The 26,823-nt window shown below is 45.6% G+C and overlaps 1 protein-coding gene across 7 annotated transcripts in view; it reads left to right on the forward strand.

Annotated features, from left to right (window-relative positions):
• Positions 1-9,606: 9,606 nt before the first annotated feature.
• Positions 9,607-26,823, forward strand: part of LOC102451734 (nuclear factor related to kappa-B-binding protein) — a 57,670-nt gene continuing 40,453 nt past the window's right edge. For 2 of the 7 annotated variants that reach the window (XM_075916519.1, XM_075916524.1), the window contains exons 1-14: positions 9,742-9,864; positions 13,104-13,260; positions 13,954-14,155; positions 14,928-15,055; positions 15,601-15,775; positions 16,718-16,819; positions 17,036-17,109; positions 19,803-19,887; positions 20,617-20,797; positions 21,799-21,907; positions 22,916-23,042; positions 23,842-23,907; positions 24,932-25,017; positions 25,107-25,150. In XM_075916519.1, the coding sequence (XP_075772634.1) occupies positions 13,126-13,260; positions 13,954-14,155; positions 14,928-15,055; positions 15,601-15,775; positions 16,718-16,819; positions 17,036-17,109; positions 19,803-19,887; positions 20,617-20,797; positions 21,799-21,907; positions 22,916-23,042; positions 23,842-23,907; positions 24,932-25,017; positions 25,107-25,150 (1,514 nt within the window). In that variant the 5' untranslated portion in view covers positions 9,742-9,864; positions 13,104-13,125. Of the gene's footprint in view, positions 9,865-10,641; positions 10,765-13,103; positions 13,261-13,953; positions 14,156-14,927; positions 15,056-15,600; positions 15,776-16,717; positions 16,820-17,035; positions 17,110-19,802; positions 19,888-20,616; positions 20,798-21,798; positions 21,908-22,915; positions 23,043-23,841; positions 23,908-24,931; positions 25,018-25,106; positions 25,151-26,823 lie in introns of those variants that run through there. The other 5 variants (XM_075916520.1, XM_075916521.1, XM_075916523.1 and 2 more) reach the window with 5 other exon arrangements.

Consider the following 26,823-nt stretch of genomic DNA (forward strand, 5'->3'; position numbering starts at 1 on the left):
TATGATTTGTGCATTCACAATCATTGCAGCTGCTGTTGTCAAATATTATTCCGCTAATACCTATAAGTTACTTGTCTGATGTTTTCAAGACCTAACTTCTACTTTTTGCATTCAAGACGCTGCGTGATCCTGCCCCTCCATACTTCTGCCCTTGCAGCTTTTTGTATCACTCTCCACTTGTTGTATACGGATGGCTCGTAATTCTGCAATAAACACCTCCTCATCTCCCATGCACTTCCCCTGGATGGAATGTCCATTCTAAACTCAAATCCACAAGACCCAACTTGATGGTAGCAGGCAGAGCTGGCCTTTGGGCTGGGTGATCTGGGACCAGGGAGCTCTGCAAAGAGCTCGGACCCCACCTCTCCCCTTTGGTTCCCTTTTTTGACGGCAGGCTGGCTTTTCTCTTTCCCCTCCCCTCTGGCCAGCAGAGGGCTCAGTTCTACCCAGTACCTCCCTCTGGGGGAGCCTAGACCTGTGACCACTTCCTTCTCTGCCAGAAACAAAAGTTTGCAGCATGAGAGTGAACAGGTGGGGGCTGGGCAAGGCTGGAGAGAGGGGGAGCCGAGCTTAGGGAGTAGAGCCAGGCACCCGGACTTCAGGGAACAGTGTATGCGTGGCGGGTAGGGGAACCAGGCTGGGGATGGCTGCCACAGAAGTAAGGCTGGGAAGGGAAAGGAGGAGGGGCATTGTGTGGCTCAGTGAGCTAGAAGTGAATGGGTCAGGAGCAGTCTGATACCTCTAGGGATAGCAGCTGTTCCAACCTGCTCTTCGCACTACACCTGTCCCTCTCCCCTCTTCTGTCCACATGCCTTGCCCCTCCTGCGCCCTGCCCACAACTTCTTGCAGTCGCTCTAATCTCCTTTTCACTCTGTCTCCCTCTGCTCTGAAATTTAAGCCCAGACACAAAGGATCCCCTTTTCAACCTTTCCCCAGCAGGAATTTTTTTCCTCGGTGGGTTTTTTTTGGGGGGGGAGGGGAGGTATTTGGTATTTTTGGTTAAACCATCTGGCAACAGGAATCACCAGCATATGTGGGCTAGGGGGAGGGAGACACACACACAGCCTGGCTTCAGAGGAGGGGAAGTTAAAAGAAAATAAAAGGTGACTGCTCCTGCCCATGATTAACAATATGCCTGTGTCGACAAGAAATTGACACTAAGGCTACGTCTACACTATGAATTTTCTCAGCAAAAAATATGCTAATGAGGGAATCATTTGCATGAGTCATGATCTCATTTGCATATTTTCTGCCGATCCATTTTTGTGCTAGTGTTTTTGCATAAAAACAAGCAGTGTGGACGTTTTCTTTTTGCGCAAAAAACTCTTTTTTCCCAAGACTGGCATACCTCCTTTTTGGGGGTTTTGAGCAAAAAGAAAATGTCCACACTGCTTGTTTTTGCACAAAAACCCCGGCACAAAAAGAAACAAATTAGCATAAATATGCTAATGAGAGTTGTGACTTATGCTAATGAGTCCCTCATTAGCATATTTCCTGAAAAAAACTGGCAGTGAAGATGAAGCATAAAACAATGGGGGGAGGCACAATACTGGGAGCAGTAATTGAGATTTACAAATGCTTGGTAGAGATCTTGAAGTTTCTGGTCTCTGTCAGTGGGATTAGAGCAGATGCGGTTGTACCCAAGGGCTTGACTATAGACGATGGATCGTATGGTGTCCTGGAAAAGCTGGAGGCATGTAAGTACCAAAGCACTTGGCAGCAGACACTATAAGTAAGGCTACAAATCTGTCATAGATTCTGTGATTTGGAGACATCTGTGATTTCTTCAAAATTCCAAGAATTCAGTGCTGGTTGATAGGGCTTAGGTGTCAATAAATCCATGATTTATTGCTTATTATCTAAGTCTTGTCTGCAAGTTTTAGGACAGGGACTATCTGGATTTTTAAAATTTTAAAACTCCTCAAAATTAAAAACCTCCTACAACTCCATCCTATACACATGATTAGCCTGTGCTTCACTTGTGTATGTACGGGTGGTTGCCTAGCTGACCTAACCACTTTATGCCATCCACTCCGCTAAGGGACGGTATTGTTACCAGATTTGCCCAATACTCTGGGGTATGCTCATTTATCAGGGTTACCCTTATGGGACTGGGGGAAGGTTAACAATTCTATCCATGTGCTGTTGGTGCTTACTTGGGCTCTCATATGGAGCTGAATTCTCCCTGCTGACAATTCCCCCTCCCACTGGAGCTCTCCTGCAGGAACTAGGTTCCTCAGGATGGGGTTCTTACCACCTTGGCAACACACACACACACTCACACACACTAATCAGAGCACGTCTGAGAGGACTGGGTACTCAGCACTCACAAGCTGACCCCCTCATATGTCCCTGGACTCAGCTGGCTGGGTTTCACAGCAATGCCACACTGCACCCTCATGTGCCTTTGGACTCCGTGGGCTGGATTAAACAGCACTTTAAGCTGCCATCCTCATAAGCCCCCAGGTTCAGCACCGCCTATCCCCACTTTCACACCACAGTCATTCACTGGTAAACCACACGATGAGCAAACCCCACAGGATTTTGGGCACTACAGGGATCTTTTGCTTGGGTACAAGAAGCGTTGTTACAGAGCGAATAGGGAAGCCAAAACAACACCCCTTAAGGAAGAGTGAGCAAAAGAGAAAGAAAGAGAGAGAAGCAACCAGCTTAACAATGAAAGTGATTTATTTCTGAGTAGTGAATAGATATAAAAAAGTTACAATATTAAATTTAACAATTACAATATTAAATCTAAATTGAAACTGATTACAAATGTTAGGTAACCATATAACAGTTTACATAGGGCAGGGTCAGGAAGTTATGCTTAGAGAGAGAGTTGATGGGAGGGAGAGAGAGAGAGAGAGAGACCTCACCACTCCATGGAACTTGCACTGATCGGGGTTCCCAGGTGATGATGGTAACCAGGGGTCCAGAGGGCAGGAGACAAGCAGAACAGAGCCCCCAGCACGATCAGACAGGAGATGAAGAAGTCTCAATGGAACTGATGTAGTTTAAGTCCAGGTATCAGAACAGATTTTCTTGGGGCAAGGACAGGAGTTTTTATAGGGATAGTTCAAAGAGAAAGAGGAGAGACAATAGAGACTGATCACCCCTGGTTATGGGTGATGTTCCTTGAAGGAGCTCACAATGCAACTAGGCAGTTTCAGTATTTTAGGTGTCAATAGGATCGTTACTAGAATTGTTCTGATAATGACTAATCTGGGTGTGAGCAGGCCTAGGTTCATTAGCATCTGGAGCAGGGATTTCCCATCAGGCAGTGCTTCTCTGCTTTCGGTGTCCCATAGTTCACTGCGGTTCCTGCCTTGGAAGAGCTGTTCTCCATTCTGTATGCTAATGAGATGTCCCTCTGTTCCATCTTTAATGCAAATGAGGCTGGGGTGTTTCCTTAATTGTATCACCCTTGTCTGAAGCAGTTTAGGTGGGTCTCCCCCGGCCTTTTCATTGCTTTGTCTGATTCCAGCAAAGGCTTGGGGGGGGGGGGGGATGGTTTTCCATGAATGTCACTCCCTGGCTCCCAAAAGCACAGGGCTGGTAGGTAACAGTGCCTTTTTTGTTACCGATCATGGTTTCAGTCCTAGCCTGCTGGTTCTATGAAAGACTTGCAACGCTGGAGGGTTTCTTCATTGCAACCAGACAGACGGAAGTGAAGGGAGCGCTGGCACGAAATCACTGCAGGCAGCGAGAGGAGACGGTGTGCACTGCCGTGAACGTCTGTCCTACATGGCAGGTGCTCGTAGGAGAAGCCAGCATTTTGGAAACTCCGCATGTGGGAAGCAGCAGGAATGGCTTGCAAATGCACCTCTCTCTTCCGCCATGTAACACCCCTCCCCCTGCCTTTGAGCCTGTGCACAGCCCCTGAGGCATCCTGCTCTCCCTGTCATGTCTACCACAGGGATGCCAGGGAGATGCAGCAAGATCACCTACCTTTTTCACTCTGTGGGCCCTGAAGAGCCCCATCCCATCTGAACTTGGGATGACTTCAGGGCAAACCTGTCGGGCACGTACATGCCCAGCATTTTGCACTGATGCGGGCTGCTGCCTACTCCAGAGGAGAAGAATTCATGGGGGCTTTCATTGCAAAGGGCAGGAAATGGGAGAGGAGACTGCGAGGGGCCAGTTTCAGGAGTCCCCCCAAGGATAGGGTTGCCAGCTGGTTTCAACAAAAATACCGGACACACTTGACATTCCATCACAATCTACATTACATCTTATTTAGAAAATACCAGACATTTATATTTTCTCATTTATATTTTCTCAATTTGTTTCCCCAACAGAAAGCTCAAATACTGGACTGTCCAGTTCAAAACCAGATAGGTGGCAACCCTATCCAAGGTGAGGGGAGGAGTCAGGCAGCTGCAGTTTTCCAGCAGCCACTGGGCAGAGCATGCAGAAGCTGGATGGAAAAGGCTGGGCTCCCATTGGCTGAAAGTTTGGCTGCAGAGAGATAGGCGGGTCTTTAGGGAAGTGGCATGGCGGGTGGGGGGAGTGGCAGCTGGCATAGGGAACTTTTTTTTTCAGCTACTGCAAATTAAACATATCTAAATTTGTTTGAAAAAGAAAGAGCAAGGAAACCCCAGACATTATTAAATATTTAAAAAATCTGGCTGGCCAGAGATTTAAGGACTGAAAAGGAGGACATGTCTGTGAAAAACTGGATGTATGGTAACCCTAGAGCCTCCCCACATCTATATGCCCCCACTTATTTCAACTAGGGGGAGTGAGGCTTTTTTTTCCCCCGCCTCCCCTCTGCCCTCCCCCTCCCCTTGATGGAGTTTGTGCTGTGATTGGCAGGTGGAAACTGTTGGCTTCTAATTAAAGTTTGAATTCTAGAAGCCTCTGCTGATTGGCTGAGCCTTGGTAAGGGGAGGGGCTTTATAAGGCAGTGGACAAGCGACCAAGGAGCTTGCGAACAGGTGAGTGCTAACAGGGAGTTATGAGAGGGAGTTGGGAAGGGCGGGAGGTTCTCTTGCCTTTCTTTTTAAATCCCTTTTCCAGGACAGCAGCGATGGTTGGTGATGGGTCTGCTGTTGTTACCTGCACAGCGTGTGCCATGTTTGTCTTCCTCCCGGAAGAAAGAACAGATTTCATCTGCACAAAGTGCAAGATGGTCGACATTTTGGAAGAAAAAATTAGAGGACTGGAGGCCCAAGTGTCGACCCTACACTCGATCAGAGAGGATGAAGACTTCCTCGATAGAAGGCAGCGTTTAATCCTTCAAGAATGGCAGGCAGAAGAGCCAGAGAGGGCAGTACGTGACCAGGAAGAGAACTGGCAGCATGTAACTTCTAGAAGGGGAAAAACGCCAGCACAGGAATCCCCCAGTACTATAGAGGTAAGCAATTGCTTTCAAGCTCTCTCCACAGGCTCTGCAGTGCTGAAAGCTCTGGAAGGGACCTCACAAGGAAGAAACCAGAAGGGAACACCATCTACTGGAAGGCATGGGATGCGTAGTCCTGCGGATGGGGGTTCCACGGCCACCACCCCCAAAAGGAAATGACCGGTGGTGGTGGTTGGGGACTCCCTCCTAAGAGGGACTGAGCCATCCCTCTGCCGTCCGGACCTGGAATCTTGAGAGGTGTGCTGCTTACCGGGAGCTCACATTCAGGATGTCACTGAGAGGCTTACTAAGCTGATCAAACCTTCGGATCGCTACCCCTTCCTGCTTCTCCACGTGGGAACTAATGATACGGCGAAGAATGACCTTGAGCGGGTTACTGCGGATTATGTAGCGCTAGGAAGAAGGATCCAAGAATTTGGAGCGCAAGTGGTATTCTCCTCCATCCTCCCTGTTGAAGGGAAAGGACTGGGCAGGGATCGTCGAATTGAGGACGTAAATGCGTGGTTGCACAGATGATGTCGCAAAGAGGGCTTTGGTTTCTTCGACCATGGAACTCTGTTCCAGGCACAAGTATTGTTAGGAAGAGATGGGATCCACCTAACGAAGAGAGGAAGGAGCATCTTCGCGGGCAGGCTTGCAAACCTAGTGAGGAGGGCTTTAAACTAGGTTCGTCGAGGGACGGTGACCAAAACCCTGAGGGGAGTGGGAAAGTCGGATACCGGGAAGAAATGCAGAGAGGAAGGGGCAAGAGAGGAGGACCCATGTTTCGAATGGAGAAGATAGGACGATCAACTGGTTACCTGAAGTGTTTGTACACTAACGCGAGAAGCCTGGGCAACAACCAGGAAGAACTGGAGGCCCTGGCCCAGACCAAGAAATATGATTTAATTGGGATAACAGAGACTTGGTGGGATGACTCGCATGACTGGAGCGCTGTCATGGAAGGGTATAGATTGTTCAGGAACAACAGGCAGGGGAGAAAAGGAGGAGGAGTTGCACTATATGTAAGAGAGCACTACGATTGCTCTGAATTCCAGTATAAAGAGGGAGAAAAACCTGTTGAGAGTCTATGGGTTAAGTTTAAAGGAGCAAACAACAGTATTGATGTTGTGGTTGGTGTTTGCTACAGGCCACCGAATCAGGTGGATGAGGTAGATGAGGCTTTCTTGGGACAACTGAGCGAAGCTTCCAAATCGCAGGCCCTGGTTCTCGTGGGGGAACTTTAATCACCCTGACATCTGCTGGGAAACCAATACGGCAGTACACAGGCAATCCAGGAAGTTTTTGGAGAATGTTGGGGATAACTTCTTGACACAAGTGCTGAAGGATCCGACCAGGGGCCGTGCGCAGCTTGACCTTCTGCTCACAAACAGGGAGGAACTAATAGGGGAAGTGGCAGTGGGTGACAACCTGGGAAGCAGTGATCATGAGATGGGCAGAATCCCCTGGGATGTTAACATGAAAGGGAAAGGAGTCCAGGACAGCTGGCAGTATTTTAAAGAAGCCTTATTGAAGGCACAGTAAGAAACCATCCCGACGCGTAGCAAGAGAGGCAAACATGGTAGGAGACCGGACTGGCTTACAGGGGAAATCCTTGGTGAACTTAAGCACAAAAAGGAAGCTTACAAAGAGTAGAAACTTGGACAAATGACCAGGGAGGAGTTTAAAGGTATAGCTCGAGAATGCCGGGGGGTTATCAGGAAGGCGAAAGCGCAAATGGAATTGCGACTGGCTAAGGATGTGAAGGATAACAAGAAAGGTTTCTACAGGCATGTTAACAAGAATAAGGTGATCAGAGAGGGTGTGCGGCCCCTAATGTATGAAGGAGGTAACCTAGTGACAGATGATGTGGGGAAAGCTGAAGTACTCAATGCTTTCTTTGCGTCTGTATTCATGGACAAGGTTGGCTCCTGGACTTCTGCGCCAAGTGACACAAGATGGGATGAAGATGGACAGCCCGTGGTGGGTAAAGAACAGGTTAGGAACTATTTAGAAAAGCTAAACGTACATAAATCCATGGGTCCGGACTTAGTGCATCCGAGGGTACTGAGGGAGTTGGCAAATGTCATTGTGGAGCCTTTAGCTATTATCTTTGAAAAGTCGTGGAGATCGGGAGAAATCCCGGATGACTGGAAAAAGGCAAATGTAGTGCCCATCTTCAAAAAAGGGAAGAAGGATGATCCAGGGAACTATAGGCTGGTCAGTTTTACCTCGGTTCCTGAAAAAATCATGGAAAGGATCCTTAAGGAATCCATATTGCGGCACTTGGATGAGAGGAAAGTGATTAGGAATAGTCAGCATGGATTCACAAAGGGCAAGTCGTGCCTGACCAATCTGATTAGCTTCTATGATGAGGTAACTGACTTGGTGGACATGGGAAAGTCAGTGGATGTGATATACCTTGACTTTAGGAAGGCTTTTCATACCGTCTCCCACAATATTCTTGCCAGCAAGTTAAGGGACTGTGGATTGGATAAATGGACGGTAAGATGGATAGAAAGATGGCTAGTAGGCCGGGCCCAGCGGGTAGTGATCAATTGCTCCATGTCAGGATGGCGGTCGGTTTCTAGTGGAGTGCCCCAAGGTTCGGTTCTAGGACTGGTTTTGTTCAATATCTTTATTAATGATCTGGATGAGGGGATGGATTGCACCCTCAGCAAGTTTGCAGATGACACTAAGCTGGGGGGAGAGGTAGATACGCTTGAGGGCAGAGATAGGGTCCAGAATGACTTAGACAAATTGGAGGATTGGGCCACAAGAAATCTGATGAGGTTCAACAAGGACAAGTGTAGAGTCCTGCACTTGGGACGGAAGAATCCCAAGCATAGTTACAAGCTGGGGACCAACCGGTTAAGTAGTAGTTCTGCAGAAAAGGACCTGGGGGTTACAGTGGATGAGAAGTTGGATATGAGTCAACAGTGCGCCCTTGTAGCCAAGAAGGCTAATGGCATATTAGGTTGCATTAAGAGGAGCATTGCCAGCAGATCCAGAGATGTCATTATTCCCCTTTATTCGGCTTTGGTGAGTATTGTGTCCAGTTCTGGGCCCCCCACTACAAAAAGGATGTGGACGCATTGGAGAGGGTCCAGCGGAGGGCAACCAAAATGATTATGGGGCTGGAGCATATGACTTATGAGGAGAGTCTGAGGGACTTGTGTCTGTTTAGTCTGCAGAAGTGAAGAGTGAGGGGGGATTTGATAGCAGCCTTCAACTTCCTGAAGGGAGGTTCCAAAGAGGATGGAGAGAGGCTGGTCTCAGTAGTGACAGATGGCAGAACAAGGAGCAATGGTCTCAAGTTGTGGTGGGAGACGTCCAGGTTGGATATTAGGAAAAACTATTTCACTAGGAGGGTGGTGAAGCACTGGAATGGATTACCTAGAGAAGTAGTGGAGTCTCCATCCTTAGAGGCGTTTAAGTCTCGGCTTGAGAAAGCCCTGGCCGGGTTGATTTAGTTGGAATTGGTCCTGCCTAGAGCAGGGGGCTGGACTTGATGACCTTCTGAGGTCTCGTCCAGTTCTACGATTCTATGATTCTAACTAGGGTTACCAGGTGTCCCGTATTGAACCGGACAGTTCGGTATTTTCAGGGCTTGCCGAACGGAGGAGAGCCCCGCTTGCCAGCCGCGCTGTCCGGCGATCTGCGCATGTGCAGATGGTTCTGTGTATGCACAGATCACCCGAACCCGGCTTTTCCGGGTTACTATCCACTCGCCACGGGCGAGTAGACTGTATTATTTGGCGAGCCCTGGGTATTTTTGCCTCCTGTCCAGTAAAAAAAATTCAGAAAATACCAGACATGTAAAATGTCCGGTATTTTCTGATTTTTTTCCCGGCCAGGAGGCGAAAATCCCAGGTGCTCAGCAGGTTCCGCAGGGGAGCTGTCCAGCCCGCGCAGGGAGACAAGACGGCGGGCGGCCACCAGCAGCCATTTAGGGCCAAACAGCCTCAAAAGCGTTTCTTAAAGGGGCCAGGCTTTTATTATTAGTAGTATTATTTTTGCTTAACAACTCTTAGGGTCTTTTTTTTTCCTCCACAGAATGTCCGCCCCCCCCCCCCCACTTTGGGGGGCTGGTGTGCGGTATTTTTTGTTAAACCATCTGGCAACCCTAATTTCAACTCCCCCAACTACACCCCCCCCCACCAGCGATGCGCCCTCCACAGCGCCGCCCCCCTCCAGCGCGCTCATAATGCATCCTCCCGCCACAACTGACTCCGCCCCTTCTTTCCTGCGCTGCGCTAACCCCGCCCGCCCAGCAGGGGGACCCGGCCAGCGCACCTCGCGGAGCGGCCGCAGACCGCCGAGAGGCCTCAGCCACTCCGTGACGGTGCGCATGTGCGTGAGGCTGCTGCGCTCACAGGCCTGTCGCCGGGAGGGTAAGTGCGCATGCGTGAGAAAGGTCCATCCGGCTGAGCTCGTGCTCGAGTTCTAGGGAGGGGTTGCGCGCGCGTGTCCCCCGGGAACTCGCTGGGCTGCGTCCTGCCTCCCAAAGGATTGGCACCTGAGTGAGCGCGTGCGGCGCGGGGGGGGGGAGCGGGGGAGCCTGGGGATGGGAGACTGGGGGGGGCCCAGGGGAGCCCGGGAGTGGGAGCGGAGGGAGCCGGGGGGAGCCCGGGAGTGGGAGCGGGAGGGCCCGGGGGGGGCAGCCTGATGGTGTGTGTGTTCCCAGGCGCCAGATGATGCTTGGAGAGGGCGGGGGCGGGGCCAGTGGCAACAGGTGGTTGTGGGGAGAGGGGTAGGGAGGGGGCATATGGGGCACCACATTTAGCATTTAAAATTTTGGCAGAGGTATGGGGGGGGTGCACCTCCCAATCCTACCATCAGTCCCCTATGAGTGGGGCTTTTTGTTGAGGGTATTTGGCAGTTCTGTCAAGTCACTGTGAATAACCTTTTTTTTTCCCCCTAACTGGTTCTTATTAGGGATGTTAAATATCAGTTAATTGAATAGTCAGTTAACCTCATGAATTTTTATAGGTTAGTTGACTATTCTATGGTCCCCGGGCAGCCCCTGTCGGCTGCCTGCCTGCCTCGCTCCTCATACACTTTAAATGCAGAGCTGAAGCAGGGGTAGATCCAGGACCCAGGGCAAGCCAGCACGGAGCTGGGCTGCTAGCCAGCCTGCTAAAAAATTTACTGGCAAGAGGTGGGGGGAGGGGAAATGCGTGCAGTCTATAGCATTAACCTCTAAGCTTTTGCTTATCGGTTAATCGACTATACTATTACATCCTTAGTTCTTATCTCTTATTTTTATTGTAGCGTTGCTGCTGACATTGGTTTTATCATCTTTTGTTGTTAGCAGACAAAGCACTGAATTGTTTTGGGGGATGAGCGCTCCCTGAAGGAATACAGTATTTTGCCAACAGAGCTCATCCCTCTTTCTCAGGGCTGGAGGAGTTTATTTTATTGTATGTTAATATATATTGTCATAATCTCTGTAGTTTGTATTTGCTTTTTTTTTTTAATCAATAGTTGGTGTTATTGCTGTGATCTTAGAATAGGCCACAAAATCTAAATAAACGTTGAAAACAACTTTTAAAATAAGTTAGGGTGATCTGGAAGAGAAATTTTACTCTGCATAATATAGTAATTAGTGTAGAGTATTACTATTGTAATATTTTTAATAGGAAATGATAGGTTGGGTATTGACTCTGGTGCATAGATAGTCGTTTGTGCTGTAAGAGCAAGGATTGCTGAGATTTATTCCCGACTCTGCACTGGACTGTAGGCAAGTTCCTTAATCTCTGTGTCTCAGTTTCTTTCTGTGTAGCAGAACTAGTAAGACTTCCCATATCTCACAAAGTTTGTAGAGCATATTTTGTAAACCCCAATGAAATGCTAATTTACAATGTTGGACTTATTGTCTTCAATTGCAATTAGTTTCCTGTTTCATCATTTTATGATGAATTTGCATGTCTTTACAAGATTATTTATGTGGCTAAAATCCCTAGATCTTGCATTTTAATTTTTTAAAAAAATAAACATGTAATTCCATTTTTCTACTGTCATTCATTCATCCCAGAGAGGCATAAGGATCTTGCGGAAAAAGAGTTTTTTGCACAAAACCCATACTACCTGTTTTTGTGCAAAAACCCCTAGCACAAAAACGGAATGAAAGAGTATGCAAATGAAGCATGGGAAAATGCTAATCTGTGCTTCATTTGCATAGGCTTTTGTGGCAAAACTCATAGTGTATCCGTAACCTAACAGACTAACTCTGCTACCCCTCTGAAGCTTAATGTTTACTGTTTGGGCAACCCTGGTGCTGCTAAGTAGTTGGCTTTCTGTAGATGGAGTATTGAAATCACAACCACAGAAGAAAGTCATGAGTTCTTTAATGCCTACATCTACTTATTATGGCATGTTTTGCATGGTGGCAGAAAGCGCAATGGAGGATGCACGGAGAGCAATATTTAATTCACTTGTAAGGCTCTGTCAACACTTAGGCTTACTCTATACAATTTTTGTCATTCATGGGTGCTTAACAATTCTCTCCCCCAAAACCAAAATTTTGTCACTGCAAGGGAAAGTGTGAATGCTAATTTGTCAGCATGAACCAACAAAGCAAAACCCCCGGTCTTGTTGGGGGTAGATGTATTCCGTTGGCAAATGTGTGACAAACAGCATTCACACACACTGACTTTTAGCAAAAGGGCTGTCTCCACACAACCTGCCCCTAAAAGTGTAGACATACCCTAAGAAATGTTCCTAACAATTTGTAAGCTGCTGTGAGGTTCAGAGTGCTGTGGAAAATAAAGGGAGTATTTTTACAGGACTCACATCTGGTCAGAGCCATGAAGTATCTTTGCAGAGCTGTAGCCTGAGGTCAGGTCTGTTTAGCAGGCAACACCCTCTAATTTCAGTGACTCTTACTTCATGATTCTTTATGCACGTGCTACATATCGCCATTTCTTGGGGGTTTTCTATCCCTTGTAGTTTGCACTACTCTACTTATGAGTGTGAAAACGTTTTTTAAAAATTTAGATTTAAACGTTGCTCAACAATATTTCAATCCAAATACTGCAGCAGTGATGTAGTGCATGAGACTCAAAGTGAAGCTGAGTAGGTTAGTGTTGCCATTCTTATGTTCTTATTTGTTTCCCAAGTGTTCTTTCAGTGTATGCGTGCAGGCGTGTCACCTGAAAGATTAATAGTCCCTAGTAGTTCTATCAGAGCGGCATTATCTATTTCATTATTTAGAATGTGTAGTTGTGCTGTGTGAATTTACGGTCAATTAAATTGATTCTATTTCATCAATTCATCAGTTGTACCTTCTAAAACACTAAGACTACGTCTAGACTACGATCCTCTTCCACAAGAGGAAATGCAAATGGAGCGCTCATTTGCATAGGTCGAGCTCTCTTTTGCATTTCCTCCTCGGATCCCTTTCGCACAAGAGGCTTTTGTGCAAAAAAGCGCTGTGTAGATGGCTCCTTTTTGCACAAAAACCTCCTTTTGCGCAAGAACTGTTCTTTCTCAGAAAAGAAAAAGGGGAGAGTGTTTGCACAAAAAGGAGCCATCTACACAGTGCTTTTTTGCGCAAAAGCCTCTTTCACAAAAGGGATCAGAGGAGGAAATGCAAATGAGAGCACGACCTATGCAAATAAGCACTCCATTTGCATTTCCTCTTGTTTAAGAGGATCGTAGTCTAGATGTAGCCTAAGTTAAGACACCAGCAGTTGTACTTGGGAAATTTTAAATTTTGTTGGTAAGTTTATGGCAGTAAATGATAGTTTCTTTTGTTTAGGGACTTTAGAGTACAGTAAAGAATGGATTCGCTGGACCACATGCTGACAGACCCATTGGAACTGGGACCATGTGGGGAAGGAAATGGCACACGGATCATGGAGGACTGCATGCTGGGGGCAACAAGAGTTAGCTTGCCAGAGGACCTCCTAGAGGATGTAAGTAGTAATTAAGAACACTTTCCATTTCCAGAGTATTTGATAAACATAACTACTTACTCACCACAAAAGGAGGTTGTGGGTGTCAATCTCATTCTTTCAAGGAGGAAAGCCAAAGTAGTTGAGGTGTGGGGGGAAAGGGGGAAGGGAGGGCAATATCTCCAGATGATCCATGCCCTGCTGAAAAAGGCAGGGTTTGAAATCCACTAGGCTCAGTCTAGTTATCTTAACGCAACTGGAATTGCCCCTTCTCCCACCAACTGTATAGAAGTACTTGTAACAGATAGCGATTAAGTTATCTGATTGTGTTGTGCTCAGGTTCCATCCTAGATAACAACATAACTAGCCAAACATAATTTTAAAGGTTTTGAGTGGTGTTTCAAGTCATGTAGCTAAATCTATTTTAAAACCCCCCCTTTTTATGTTACTAGTCTGTTCTTTCTCTAGGTAACCGTAGTGACTCACTTCTCACATTTAATATTAAAATATCTTTGTTACATTTATACATCCTGCTTTCTCCCTCTCCATCTGTTATGAGTCCTCCTGATTGGAATCCTTAGACTACCATTTTCCACAGTTTGTACTAGACAGTGTCTTGTGACTTGTCTTTAATTCTACAAAGCCTTGGGAGAGAAAGATTTGTTAAAGGTGGTGGAAGGCATTTTGCGTCATTCTTATTTTTGTTTCCTTCAGCCTGAGATATTTTTTGAAGTTCTGAGTCTATCTACATGGAGGGAAGTGTTGACAGACTCCCAGCGGGACCACCTAAAAAAGTTCTTGCCCCGCTTTCCAGAAGACAACACAGAACACCAAAACAAGCTCATCCCAGCTCTGTTCAGTGGAGAGAACTTTCGCTTCGGAAACCCACTGCACATTGCCCAGAAACTCTTCCGGGGTCAGTGTCAGCTCATTCTACTTTTAACTTTTAATTTTTTTTTATTGACCATATAGCTGGTGAAAGATACCAGTGGACAGCAAAGGGGGTTTGAAGCTCTGTTTATCCATGGTCTTGGTATAACATGAACAGCCCCACATGCAATGTTTCAGATAAGCTGAGCGCTTAGGTGGATACCCAGGAGAGATTCAAGTGCCACTCAGCTGATTAGCAGCGAGTAGCATGTGTTTCTAGTTATGGTGCACATCCGCATATGCCTTAGTGTACATAACAAAATGTATTCCACACATGGATGGAAAAAAGAGGGAATATTGCCCACACGTTGCTCTGACAGTGTGCTTTACTTCTGTCCTGGAAAGACTCTTTCCTCTCCCACCCCCAAAAAATCGGGAAAGATAGCAGTTTTGTCTCCTTGTCCCATTCAGTATCAGACCTGTCTGCTGATGCTCTCAACAAGGTATCAGCTAGTGCCTGCTGTGCTTTTATTTGTAATGTGTACACTTGTCTGCTGAGACATCCAGGATTCTTTCCTAGAGGACACTGTAATGTGGCAAGAACAGTTGATCTTCTGACCTAAACAGCAAAGCTCCAGATCTTGTGTCGTCTCTGAGAATTGTAATCTCTGGTGTTATACTTCATTTTTCAACAGCTTGTGGCTACTGTAGTGTCTAGATTATTTATGTAAAGAAAATAAAGTGCAGACTTTAAAAAAAGCTTTAATCTCAGCTTGTAGGTAAGGGAAGTCAAAACAATTTTTATTTTTTTTCTGCAGATGGACACTTCAATCCTGAAGTTGTAAAATACCGGCAGCTCTGTTTCAAGTCCCAGTACAAACGCTACCTGAACTCCCAGCAGCAGTACTTTTACCGACTGCTCAAGCAGATCCTTGCCTCTCGCAATGTAAGTTCCTCCAGGGTGCAGTGTGGTGGTTGATGCATTACACAATAGAAATGTAAAATCCCATCTAAAAATTTAACTGTTTAAATGTTAAGTTTAACCGGTGACCTGCGATCTCATGGACGGGGAACTGGGCTGTAGCATCCCCCGCCTGCCACATCATGTGGGGGTGGGGAGGAGATGACATTCCAGCCCTGCCAGAGTATCCCCCATCCACAGTGAAACAGCCTGCAGTGTGGCAGGCCTGATCCAGCTGGAACAGCCCCCTGCCCAAGGAGACCCTGTCTTAAGTAATTAGTGATTAACCAGTTAAACTCTGATTAAAATCAGATTTTACATCCCTTCTAAATACTAGCTTGCTGTTGGTTAGCTTTTAAAGAACTGGGTAGGTGATACCAGCAACCCTGTAATGATGGTATATGTTATACTTTTTAAAACTAATTAAATTGGCTTATAGGTGAATGTAAGTCACTCATATATCCCCACAAAGCTGGTCTCTGCACCCTAGATTCTTTCTTGTGCTGTACATATCTGTCTGTTTACTTCAGCACCTGTTGGATCTGGCTAGGAAAGGTGGCCCTGATATGACCCTTAAGAAAAAATACCCATCTCCTCCATGTGGCCCAGAAGAACGGGATAGACGGACACATCAGCGTTACCTGAAGATTCTGAGGGAGGTGAAGGAGGAATGTGGAGACACCACCTTATCCTCTGATGAAGAAGGTAATATATCCAGTCTGTTACAAGAATAGTATGAGAAATTGGGGTGTGGTGGACTGAAAAGCTCTCTGCAAATTCTGGCACAGTGGAAAGCCTCTTTTGGCTTTGATGCCAGAAGTGGGCACAGTAACTTTCCCAGTTTTCTTGGAATTTTACTTGTTACTGGAGATTAATAAATCCATCCTCATGAGACTGATGGCTAAATGACAATACAGGCTCCAGCATGTGGTTATGGGTTCCCGTCCTCACCAGTGTGACAGTAAGCAATGGATACCATCTTCTGATGTACTTTACTCTTCGGTGGAAATGAGGTGCAGAGTTGAGTCAGGTTCCTAGTGGACAGGAGTGTACATCAAGGAAACAATCATCTTTATTTACACTTAAAGTTCTTATGTTTTTCCCTTTGTGTTTGTGCAGGCCAGGAAATGGGTGAACCCTAGGTCCTCCTGCTTGTGCTGGGGTGGGTAGTTAAACAGTTTGTCACTGGCATCAATGACACCTTATTTTTTTAGAGCTCTATACAAACTTCTATTGATAATTCCTCTCAAAACCTCTGCTTTTCGGAGTTAAGGATTGTTATCTCCGTTTATTTCAATTTCCCCCATCTATATTCATGTAAAAATGAAATGATATGGACAAACCATGCACTATATCTATGTCGTTCTTGGTCTTAGAGTTGAGACCCAACTACCAGACTAACTCTTAAGCCACTGTTCCTCTAATTCAGGTGTGGTTTAATGCCTGTCTAAATTGGCAGTCTAGTTGGTGGAAAGGAAGCTGCCACGGAATTGAGGAGATGGAGAGAGTCTTTTTGATAGGAAAGTAGCTATTGGATTCATGTTTCATTGGCATGGCTCCTATGAGCCATAGGGACATAGGCAGTAGGGTTTGGGGGCAGTATTCCCTGTAGAAATAACATTGAATTTACAACTTTTATTTTCTCAGATCTAAGTTCCTGGCTTCCAAACTCTCCAGCACATTGCCCAAGTCCAGCTCTTCCCCTCAGGGTGGTCCCCACATTGTCAACTCTGGATATGAAAACAGCAGGTGAGAACTGAGGTAGGGCTTACATAAAGTAGTCAGGAGTGCTTGTAACTACTTAGGCAATGCCTGCCCTACTATTTACGTTGGCATAACTTTTATCACTCAGGAATATGAAACATCCCCATCCCATGCATACACCATCCAGTGACACAAGTTAGTATAATGATGGCCTGAGTGGGAATTCTGGTAATAGGTTTTCTTGGATTTATTTCATTCCAGATAAACTTGACTTTGGGGACAGTGATCTGAAGATGATGCTGAAGAAGCATCATGAGAAACGGAAACGTCATCCTGTAAGACATCTAGGAGACATGGGGCTGGGGATTACCTCTTTGTTTTTTAGCTTGTCTGTCATCTGTAAGGTATAATGCAGTTATAGCTGATAAAATTACTGTAATTTCTTCTGGCTCTTTCTTGTTCAGTCCCTCTATCTTCCATCTCTCGCAGAGGCATAGCGAAGGAGGTACAGAAGGGGGGCAATTGCCTGCGGGCGCCACGCTAGGGGGGGTGCCGGGCCGGGGTGAGAGCAAGCGCACGCTGCACAGGTTCACCTGGCATGGGCAGCGAGTTATATGGCCGTCCCCCCAGGCCATCCCTGCTGTGTGCAGCGTTCAGTCAGCTCCCCCTTGCCCATGCATGCTGCGCAGTGTTTCCAGGTGACCAGTGTTACCGGATTTGCCCAATACTCTGGGGTATGCTCATTTATCAGGGTTACCCTTATGGGACTGGGGGAAGGTTAACAGTTCTATCAGTGTGCTGTTGGTGCTTACTTGGGCTCTCATATGGAGCTGAATTCTCCCTGCTGCCAATTCCCCCTCCCACTGGAGCTCTCCTGCAGGAACTAGGTTCCTCAGGATGGGGTTCTTACCACCTTGGCAACACACACAGACACTCACACCCACTAACAAAGCACGTCTGAGAGGACTGGGTACTCAGCACTCACAAGCTGACCCCCTCATATGTCCCTGGACTCAGCTGGCTGGAAGAGTGAGCAAAAGAGAAAGAAAGAGAGAGAAGCAACCTTAACAATGAAAGTGATTTATTTCTGAGTAGTGAATAGATATAAAATGTTACAGTATTAAATCTAAATTGAAACTGATTACTGATTAGGTACCCATATAACAGTTTACGCAGGGGAGGGAGGGAGAGAGACACAGACACAGACCTCACCACTCACCACTCCACGGAGCTTGCACTGATCGGGGTTCCGAGATGATGATTTTAGCCGGGGGTCCAGAGGGCAGGAGACAATCAGAACAGAGCTCCCAGCAGGATCAGACAGGAGATGAAGAAGTCTCAATGGAACTGATGCAGTTTAAGTCCAGGTATCAGAACAGTTTTCTTGGGGCAAGGACAGGAGTTTTTATAGGGATAGTTCAAAGAGAAAGAGGAGAGACAATAGAGACTGATCACCCCTGGTTATGGGTGATGTTCCTTGAAGGAGCTCACAATGCAACTAGGCAGTTTCAGTATTTTAGATGTCAGTAGGATCATTACTAGAATTGGTCTGATAATGACTAATCTGGGTGTGAGCAGGCCTAGGTTCATTAGCATCTGGAGCAGGGATTTCCCATCAGGCAGTGCTTCTCTGCTTTCGGTGTCCCATAGTTCTCTGTGGTTCCTGCCTTGGAAGAGCTGCTCTCCATTCTGTATGCTAATGAGATGTGTCTCTGTTCCATCTTTAATGCAAAAGAGGCTGGGGTGTTTCCTTAATTGTATCACCCTTGTCTGAAGCAGTTTAGGTGTGTCTTCCCCGGCCTTTTCTTTGCTTTGTCTTTGATTCTAGCAGAGGCCTGAGGGAGGGGGATGGTTTTCCATGAATGTCACTCCCTGGCTCCCCAAGAGCACAAGGCTGACAGGTGACCATGTTCTCGTTCCCCAAGAATCACAGAGCTGGTGGGTAACACCGGGGAGACACGCGGGCATGACGTGATGTCACGGCCCGGGACTTTAAAAGTGTTCGGTGCCACGTGGTGCCGGCCTAGCTTCCGGTTCGGAGTCCGGAAAAGTGGAAGGCAGAAGGTACGGCAGGGCAGGGGGAGAACTAGGGGGAAGGAGTGGGAAGGTGGAGGTGGAAGGGAGAGGGAAGATACAAATGCCAGGGGCCAAGTTCAGACAATGAGGAAAAGGGCAGGAAGGGGAGGTGTCAGTGGGAGGGGGGACAGGGTGATGCTGGGAGAGGAGAGGAGAGGGAAAGGGGAGGTGCTGGGAGAAGGCTTGAAAGGAGGGGTAGGCATGAGAAAGGTGGGGATGGAGCAAGTCGTGTGAGGGCACAGAGGGGCAGGAGGGGAATGGGGCAGAGGATGGTGAGGGGGTGGGCATCAAGGAAAAAATTTTCCTTTGCCCCATGGCGCATAACACCCTCGCCATGCCTCTGATCTCTTGTATCTGTTTCCTACTTCCAACCCCCTTTCAGTCCCACAGAGTCCAAACAGTTATAAGAGAGGTAATGGTTTTTTTCTTTCTCATGCACCTTCAGCTAAACTGTCTGCAAGGTATTGATTTCTGAATTTTTGAGGATGGAAGAGAGAGAATTCATCTAGATTTCCAGATCCCAGAATGTTGAGAGATCATGGGTTTGCAAGTATGGTACTTGAAAGCGCCAGGACTGTTCTAAACTGCTGTTTGACTTGGGATGCTAGGGAGAAAATAAATCTGGAAACCCTGAGGACTTTGTCACTTATCCAATTGTAACCACAATTTAACCTGTATCATGCTTTACAGTTTACCCTTCTGGGGTTTTTTTTATGCTGATATTGCAGAGGTCTCTTGGAACTCATCTGTGATGTGTTATGGGGAGACTAAATGCTGTATGTGGGCTGTATAGTTAAGAAATTTCCTTGGTTCTCCTTTAAGTTGAGTTTTTGTAGACAGTCCACAGATCAATTCTAGGTATTTCAGTCTTGGACTGCCATGACCTCTTTAATTTAACACCCTGCCCTTTTTCTCCTGTGCCTCTTTCTCCAATCCTCTTTGTCCTGTGTAGGATCACCCTGATCTAGTGGTAGGGGACCTGACTCTTGATGACATCATGACCCGTGTGAATGCTGGCCGGAAGGGTTCTTTGGCAGGTCAGTGAGTTGGATGAAGTGTTATCAGAGGAATATGCCTCATAGACTTTCTGTTGCTGCAGCTCTCAAAATGATGGACACCTACACTCCTTCCCTTTTGAACAGTACAGTTTGTCTGTTACCAGTAAACAGCTCAAAATATTAGCAAAAATAAACGTATCTGTAAATTTGGGCCAGGAAAAATTTCCTTAATTAAACTCTGATTAATTCCATGATTACTTGGTATGCTAGTGAATCCTAAATAATGTAGACAGGAGATTATGTGCACAAGACAAGCTGAGGGTAAACTTGACACATTAGATACCTAGGTAAATACGTCATTCCTCCCAGTCTCAAATGCCACGTATTTTTAAACACCCTTCCCCAACGGAAGAGTTTCTCTAATCAAAAGTGGTACATTGAGGAAGAGGGGAATTTCCCATAGAATCCCCCCTCAGGTAAGGCAGAAAATTAAATAAATTCCCTATTTGTATTGACTGCTTATCTTGCAGCAATTTTGAACAAGCTACTGTTATATGGGTGTGTGCTATACAAACCCTATAAAGATATTAAAATAGTCACTGTCTCCAGAAAAGGTAATCTAGGTATCAGTGGAAAAATTTGGTTATAGAATTAAATGCATGTTAAATATATTTCCAAATACATAATTGACTATCTAGTTCAATTCTGAACACTACTGTTGTATTCTGAAATGTTTCTCTGAGATTTGTTTTCTCCTTTTCTCTAAAGCCTTGTTTGACCTTGCCCTTCTGAAAAAGAAGGTGAAAGAAAAGGATGAAAAGAAAAGAAAAAAGCTGAAGGTGATTAAATCTGAGGTGGAAGATTTGGCTGACTCCCTTAGTAATGCTGATGGGATCCCACCAATATCACAGGACCCGTCCCCCATTCCTCTGTCAGCTGTTAAAGAAGAGTAAGTGGTTTGGAGGAAAGGGAATATGGTTGTGTCTGTGTTAGAGACAGGCGATATCTATACTACATGCTAAGGGCATGGTTTCCATTGTTGAGAGCTTGCAGGAGTAGAAGTAGTAGTACAGCCGCTGTAGCATGGACTGCACTGTCTTGGCTAATTTCACAGTGGAGATGTAGCCACAGCTCAGGGAAGGTGGTGCAACTGCCAGTTATTTTTGAGGGCATCTGCTGTGCTTAACTTTCATCCAGAATGCGGTTTTGACTGTGATGCGGTTTCAAGCTATTTATATATAACTACAACGTTCAGAGAAAATGGATAAAAGGGGTGGAAAAAATCCCTATCAGAAACTCCAAAATAATCCCCTAAGTATCCCATTACAGGAAGAAAGCAGATGGTACAGCATAGACCAGGATTTGAAAATGCAACTCCTGCTGTATTTGCATTTCATAGCAGTCCCACTGTAGTCAGGTTGGGGATCCCACTTACAACATGATTAAAAGTTGCGTTGGAAATAGGGCGCTGTGAAAATTTAAGTTCATTGGGTCCTTGGGACCTTATATCTGAAATACGATGAGTCCATGTGGTAAGCCAAACCAGGAGCATTCTTAGGTACACCTAGTCACAAAGCTTCTACTGTCAAATGGTGGGTGGGCTTAAGTAGATTTGCTGAGATGCTTTTGCAAAGCTCCATCCAGTTTCTAGAAGTGGGGTAGATACAGGTGCTGTGGCTCAGGACTGAGGATCATCACAGAGTTATGGGATCCTGTTTAGTTGGTTAACTAAATCAGGATTTTACGTCCTTAGTCTCCTTTAATTATGAGCTTTTGCCCCCTTCTAGGTTTGTTGGGAACCACAAAGGAGGTTGCTTGCCTCTGCTCCATGCAGCTTTGTAGTGCATAAGCTTATGTAATTATATAGTGTTGATTCTCATTTTTGTGTGTGTATAAAAATTTTTATTAAATCCAAATTATTTAACATCTTGTGTGTTTCTTAATTCAAAGACCTCTTGACGAGATCAAACCATGCCTTGGAGTAAACGAAATCTCGTCTAGCTTCTTCTCTCTCCTTCTGGAGATCCTCCTTTTAGAGGGGCCTGCTAGTCTCTCTGTGGTAAGGTTCTACTAATTTATTGGTCTTCTAAAAGTCTTTCTAGACTCAGCAAAATTAGGGAATTTGTTGCTTAGTTACACATAACAGTGATTTCCCCACAGTCAAATGTACAAGCCTTTAGATTCCTGTCTTGGTTTTAAACATGGTTCATAAACTCAGGGGAAGTGAATTCTTGTACCATTCATATGACATTTTGAACCTATCTGACTGTAAAACTTTTTCTGTCCTCTTCTTCCTGTTCAGATATTAACTACAAATGAGGTGTAAGAGCTTTCTCCTCTGCAGCTTCTCTTGTCTGACATACATGCCTAGTCAAACCTGTGTGTGTGTCTTCTCAATTCAGCTGCTCGCATCTCTTTTCTTTGACAACCTTTCTGTCTCTGCTGTAGATTATTAAATCTTGATAGTGTGAAGGAAAGATACTATAAATCAGGGGTGTCCAAACTTTTTTCAAAGAGGGCCAGATTTGATGAAGTGAACATGCGTGAGGGCCGACCATTTTGCCTGACATTCTTTGAACCATTAAAATTAAATGCAAATTAACTATTTTATGCAAAGTTTATTGCAAACGGCATACTTTTCATTTCGTCACATGGATGACAAATCTAAACAGGTGTTAAATCACTCTGCCTTTCATATCTGAAGGCCAGATGAAAAAAAAAATCCAGGAAGCTGAAATATATGTCAGGAACATTGTAAAGTACATTACATATTATTGGTAATAAAGGTTGTCTGTCAACTTTTAAGTTCAAAAAATATGAACAGGAACATAACACCAAGTATACATGTTGTGTCCAAATATATTTATAACTGATTTAGACCAACTGACATTAACTGAGATTTTACAATGTATTCATCTCAATACATATGGATTCGTTGGGGGCCATAAAAGATAGATATTGCCAAATTTCCTGGGGGGCCGTATTAAACTGGAACACGGGCTGCAATTGGCCCGCGGGCCGGACTTTGGACATGCCTGCTATAAACGAATCTTGTTATCTTTTTTAGCTTGAAGATAAAGTTCTGGATTGGCAGTCTTCCCCTGCAAGCACTTTGAATAGCTGGTTCTCCTTTGCCCCTAACTGGTCAGAACTGGTTTTACCTGCTCTGCAATATCTGACAGGTGACAGTAGAGGTAAGACTTCCCTTATTCAAACTCCAGTACAAACAAAATTACTGTTTTAAATCCGTGCTGGTCCGTGTATTAACCCCAGTCAGTGGTTAATTCACAGAAGCACTGATTCATTGCCAGTGTTGCTTGTACCTCTGGAAGATGTTCTTTGTTGCAATTGTTTTGTATCCTGATACCACAGTGCTTGGGATCCAACTTGGTTCCTTATCTCTTTTGTATGTTGAGCTGAGTGCTGGTGAAAGGTGCTTGAAAGCCCTGGTAACTGAAGTTCTCTTATTAGCCACAGAAGAGGTACCGCCTGGATAGTGGCAGTACACACTTGTTCCATTATCTGCCCTGCCATAAGATCACAACACCTGGGGCGCAAAAGAGAGTTCAAGCTTAGAGACCCATCAGGCTTCCAGAAAGGGAGCTGTTACCATCACTCAGGATGGTGGTCTTTGCAATGTGGATTCTTCTCTGGGAACTGGGCTTATGTCTCCCAGATTCAGTGCGCATCACCCCATCGGACAGTCACTTCTGGTCTCTCTAATTCTGAACAGGATTTAAACTGACAACCTCTAGGAAAAGGCTCAGTATTCTGTTTTGAGCTGTTGAGATATCCACTGTCACCCTGAACTGCCAACATGCCCTTCTTCAACTCCATATTTAGAGATGTAGTGACTTAATCGGCTAGAGAGCTTTGTTTTTCGTTGTGATACTAACTGCAACTTGGAAGACTAACAGAAGTTTGCTTGCATGCCTTTGTAAGGCCTTTGTAGAACACAAGCATGAAGTGCTTTTTTTTTCTCTTCCATTGCAGATGTTCCTTCTAACTTTTCCCCTTTTGTTGAATTCAAGGAGAAAACTCAGCAGTGGAAATTGCTTGGTAGGTAACTTGTTCTATACCACATTATCAATAGTTAAGATCAAATGTTTTCTCCAGGCATTTCCTTTCCAGTTTGCTGCAGCTTGGAGAAATGAGAAGATCAGCTATTTGGTACTCTGTCTACTGTTAGCTATGCAAAGGGATCTATAACTTGGCCTTATAAAAGGGCAGTTTTGTTGATGATATCAGTAAAGACTCAAAGATATACATGGTACAACTATGCAGAGGAGGTGGCCAGAGAGGATGGGATACCTTTCTTTGTGTTGCTGACCTTCATGACCATCTTCTGAGTGTGGCTAAAACCTCTTTCATGGTTGCACTTCTCTAGTACCTTCCTCCCAAAGATCTCAAGATATTCTGTAGACAATTAATTACTCTCCTCAGTCCTCTGTGAGGCAGGTCAGTGTTGTTACAGGGGAGCTGAGGCATAGCTTGATAGAGGCCCAGGGTAACAGTAAGTAAATGGCAGAACCAAGAATAGGGCCCCAAATCTCTTGACATATAATTCTGTGCTCTAGCCACCAAGCAAAACCTCTAGTCCTTAACCACAGTGATTCTTGCTCATATTTACAGGCTTAAACTGATTGTGAGCTTTGGACTCAGGAAGGTATTCCTCAGAATGTTGGTGTGGGAATTTTCTGCTCAGGGATTGGGAGACTGGGGTTCACTTCCCTGGAATTCACTTGGGGCACTAAGTAAGGATCATCCGTCACTATCAGGTGCACTTATCCCACACAATCTTTCCTGCCATTGCTGAAGTTGGGGGAGTTGGATCTTGGCCATTCTTGTTTTCCATTGCTTATACTGAACCCACATATGGCATATCTAGGGCGTATGTGTTCAACTTTTGCGTAATCATGATATGTATGGAGAATGGCTTATGTATACGTGGAACTTAACCTAGAGCTGAATGAATGCAGAGTAGGGGAGAGGGTGGGAACTGATTGGAATGTGCAGGAAGGAGGGTGCTGGCTCCATAAAGAGTAATGAAGTTCTCTGAACTGTTTTCCCTCTTGGATTTTAGTACCAGGCTCTTCCCAAGACCATGAGAAGGAACTGGCAGCGCTCTTCCAGCTCTGGTTGGAGACCAAAGATCAGACGTTTTTCAAGGTGAGGCATTCTCTTTTCGTAGTACAGATGCTAGCAGGGCTGTAGTGCAGATAGCACTCAAGCTGATGTTTCTCTTTGTTTCTTGACAGGAAAATGAGGACAGCTCAGATGCCACCACACCAATTCCCAGGGTGTAAGTATGTAGCAGTGAGGCAGCCTGAAAGGCTGGGCCTGGGATGCATGCTAAACCTGTGGGGATAAGTCACCAAGTCTCTGGGCATGAGCCTCTGCTTCTGGAGCATCCACCTGGTGTCCTCTTTCCACATAGCCAGGGTGTGTGGTAATGTCTTTACTGATGAGACAAATAGCATTTATCCCCAAGTCTTGCAGAGTCAATATAGCCCCAGGAGTATGAGCTGACTTCTAGGCTAGCTTCAGTGCATTTCTGACCATAGAATCAAAACCACAGGTAGGCTTCAGATCCCAGGAATTTTTTGCCACAGTAGGAATTTCGTCAGGACAACAATTTAGAGGCAAGAAACTAACTGTTTCAGTTAGATGGGAGATTCTTCTTTGTTTTCTGTTGTAGATTTGTGTGTAGCCTGACTGTGCTTTTAGACAGATGCTGCATTCCTTTCTAGCAGCAGCATGATAGTTCCTGTATTACATAACGCAGAGTGTCATTAACAGCTTTTCTCTCAGTCTCAGAGCTCTTTGTATTTTAAGAAATTTACCTCACAGGGCAGTTGAGCCAAGTACAAATAGTGACTTTCAAATGGAGGTACAGAGAGATAAAGTGACTTTTCCTATAGAACTGAAGATAAGCTTCCTGGCTTCCTATTCTAGCCGTTAGGTGCTGCTGCTTTTCTGTAGATACAATCTAGAAAATGCTTTGAGATCCTTAAAGATGAAAGTCTCGGTATTAATGTAGGTTCATTCAGAACGTGTTCTTCGAGAGAGACATCCCTAGGGGTGTTCCACAGGAGGTGTCTGTGTATCCCAGGGCCACAAACCAGATTCTTCATAGCAGTGCATCGAGGCTATGCAGGCACCCTCCCCTCAGTTCCTTCTTACTGGCTCAGTTCTTGAACCAGGAACTGGCTCAAGACAGACCTTGGCAGTGTTCTCCATTTCTCATTAGCATAGTAGATAAATATTTGAATTCCTGTTCCAAGTTCTTCTCCCTAGTTTATATCTTCTCCAGGTTCTCCCCCTTAAAAAAACCACCAAACCCTCTGTTCATTTACTCCAAGTTGCTCTTCTGCCAGTTACTGTTTACTGCAAGATGCCGGGGTTAATGGGCTTCAAGTGCTGTTCAGCTTGCAAAATGCCCATCTAGGCATTTTACACATTTAGTATGTCTGTCGGAGGAAAGTCCCATGTCCAGCAGAACCGTCATCACTGTACCAAATTTAAGGTGCAAACACGGAGAAATAGGTACCTCCATTCGAAAATGATTATGCTCAAAAAGGCACAGCGTCCCTCTTCTGACCCTGGTACCCAAGGGACTGCCAAGACTAAAATCAATAAGAGGGGAAAAATCCCCAAAGGGACATGTCTCGTCTTTACCTCACGACGGGCAGTTGTCCAAGCAGCACACAACTGAAAAAATTAATGCACAGGGCTGAGAAACTGTCGTGCCTCAGCACATATGATGCCTGGGCACTTCCGGTGCCAACTGGAGGCACATACGGAGGCTACAGGCCTTTCAGTGCCTGTCTCACCGGTCTTGGCATCTAATAGGTGCTGATCAATGCAGCCCCTGAACTTGCAGCACCAAGAATGGTCAACACAGCACTGCAGCAACTGACAGTGCAGTCTTTAACCCCCTCCTACCATTTCAAGATGTTGCACCTACTTTGACAA

Source organism: Pelodiscus sinensis, unplaced genomic scaffold (genome assembly GCF_049634645.1).
Source record: "Pelodiscus sinensis isolate JC-2024 unplaced genomic scaffold, ASM4963464v1 ctg35, whole genome shotgun sequence".
NCBI lineage: Eukaryota > Metazoa > Chordata > Testudines > Trionychidae > Pelodiscus > Pelodiscus sinensis.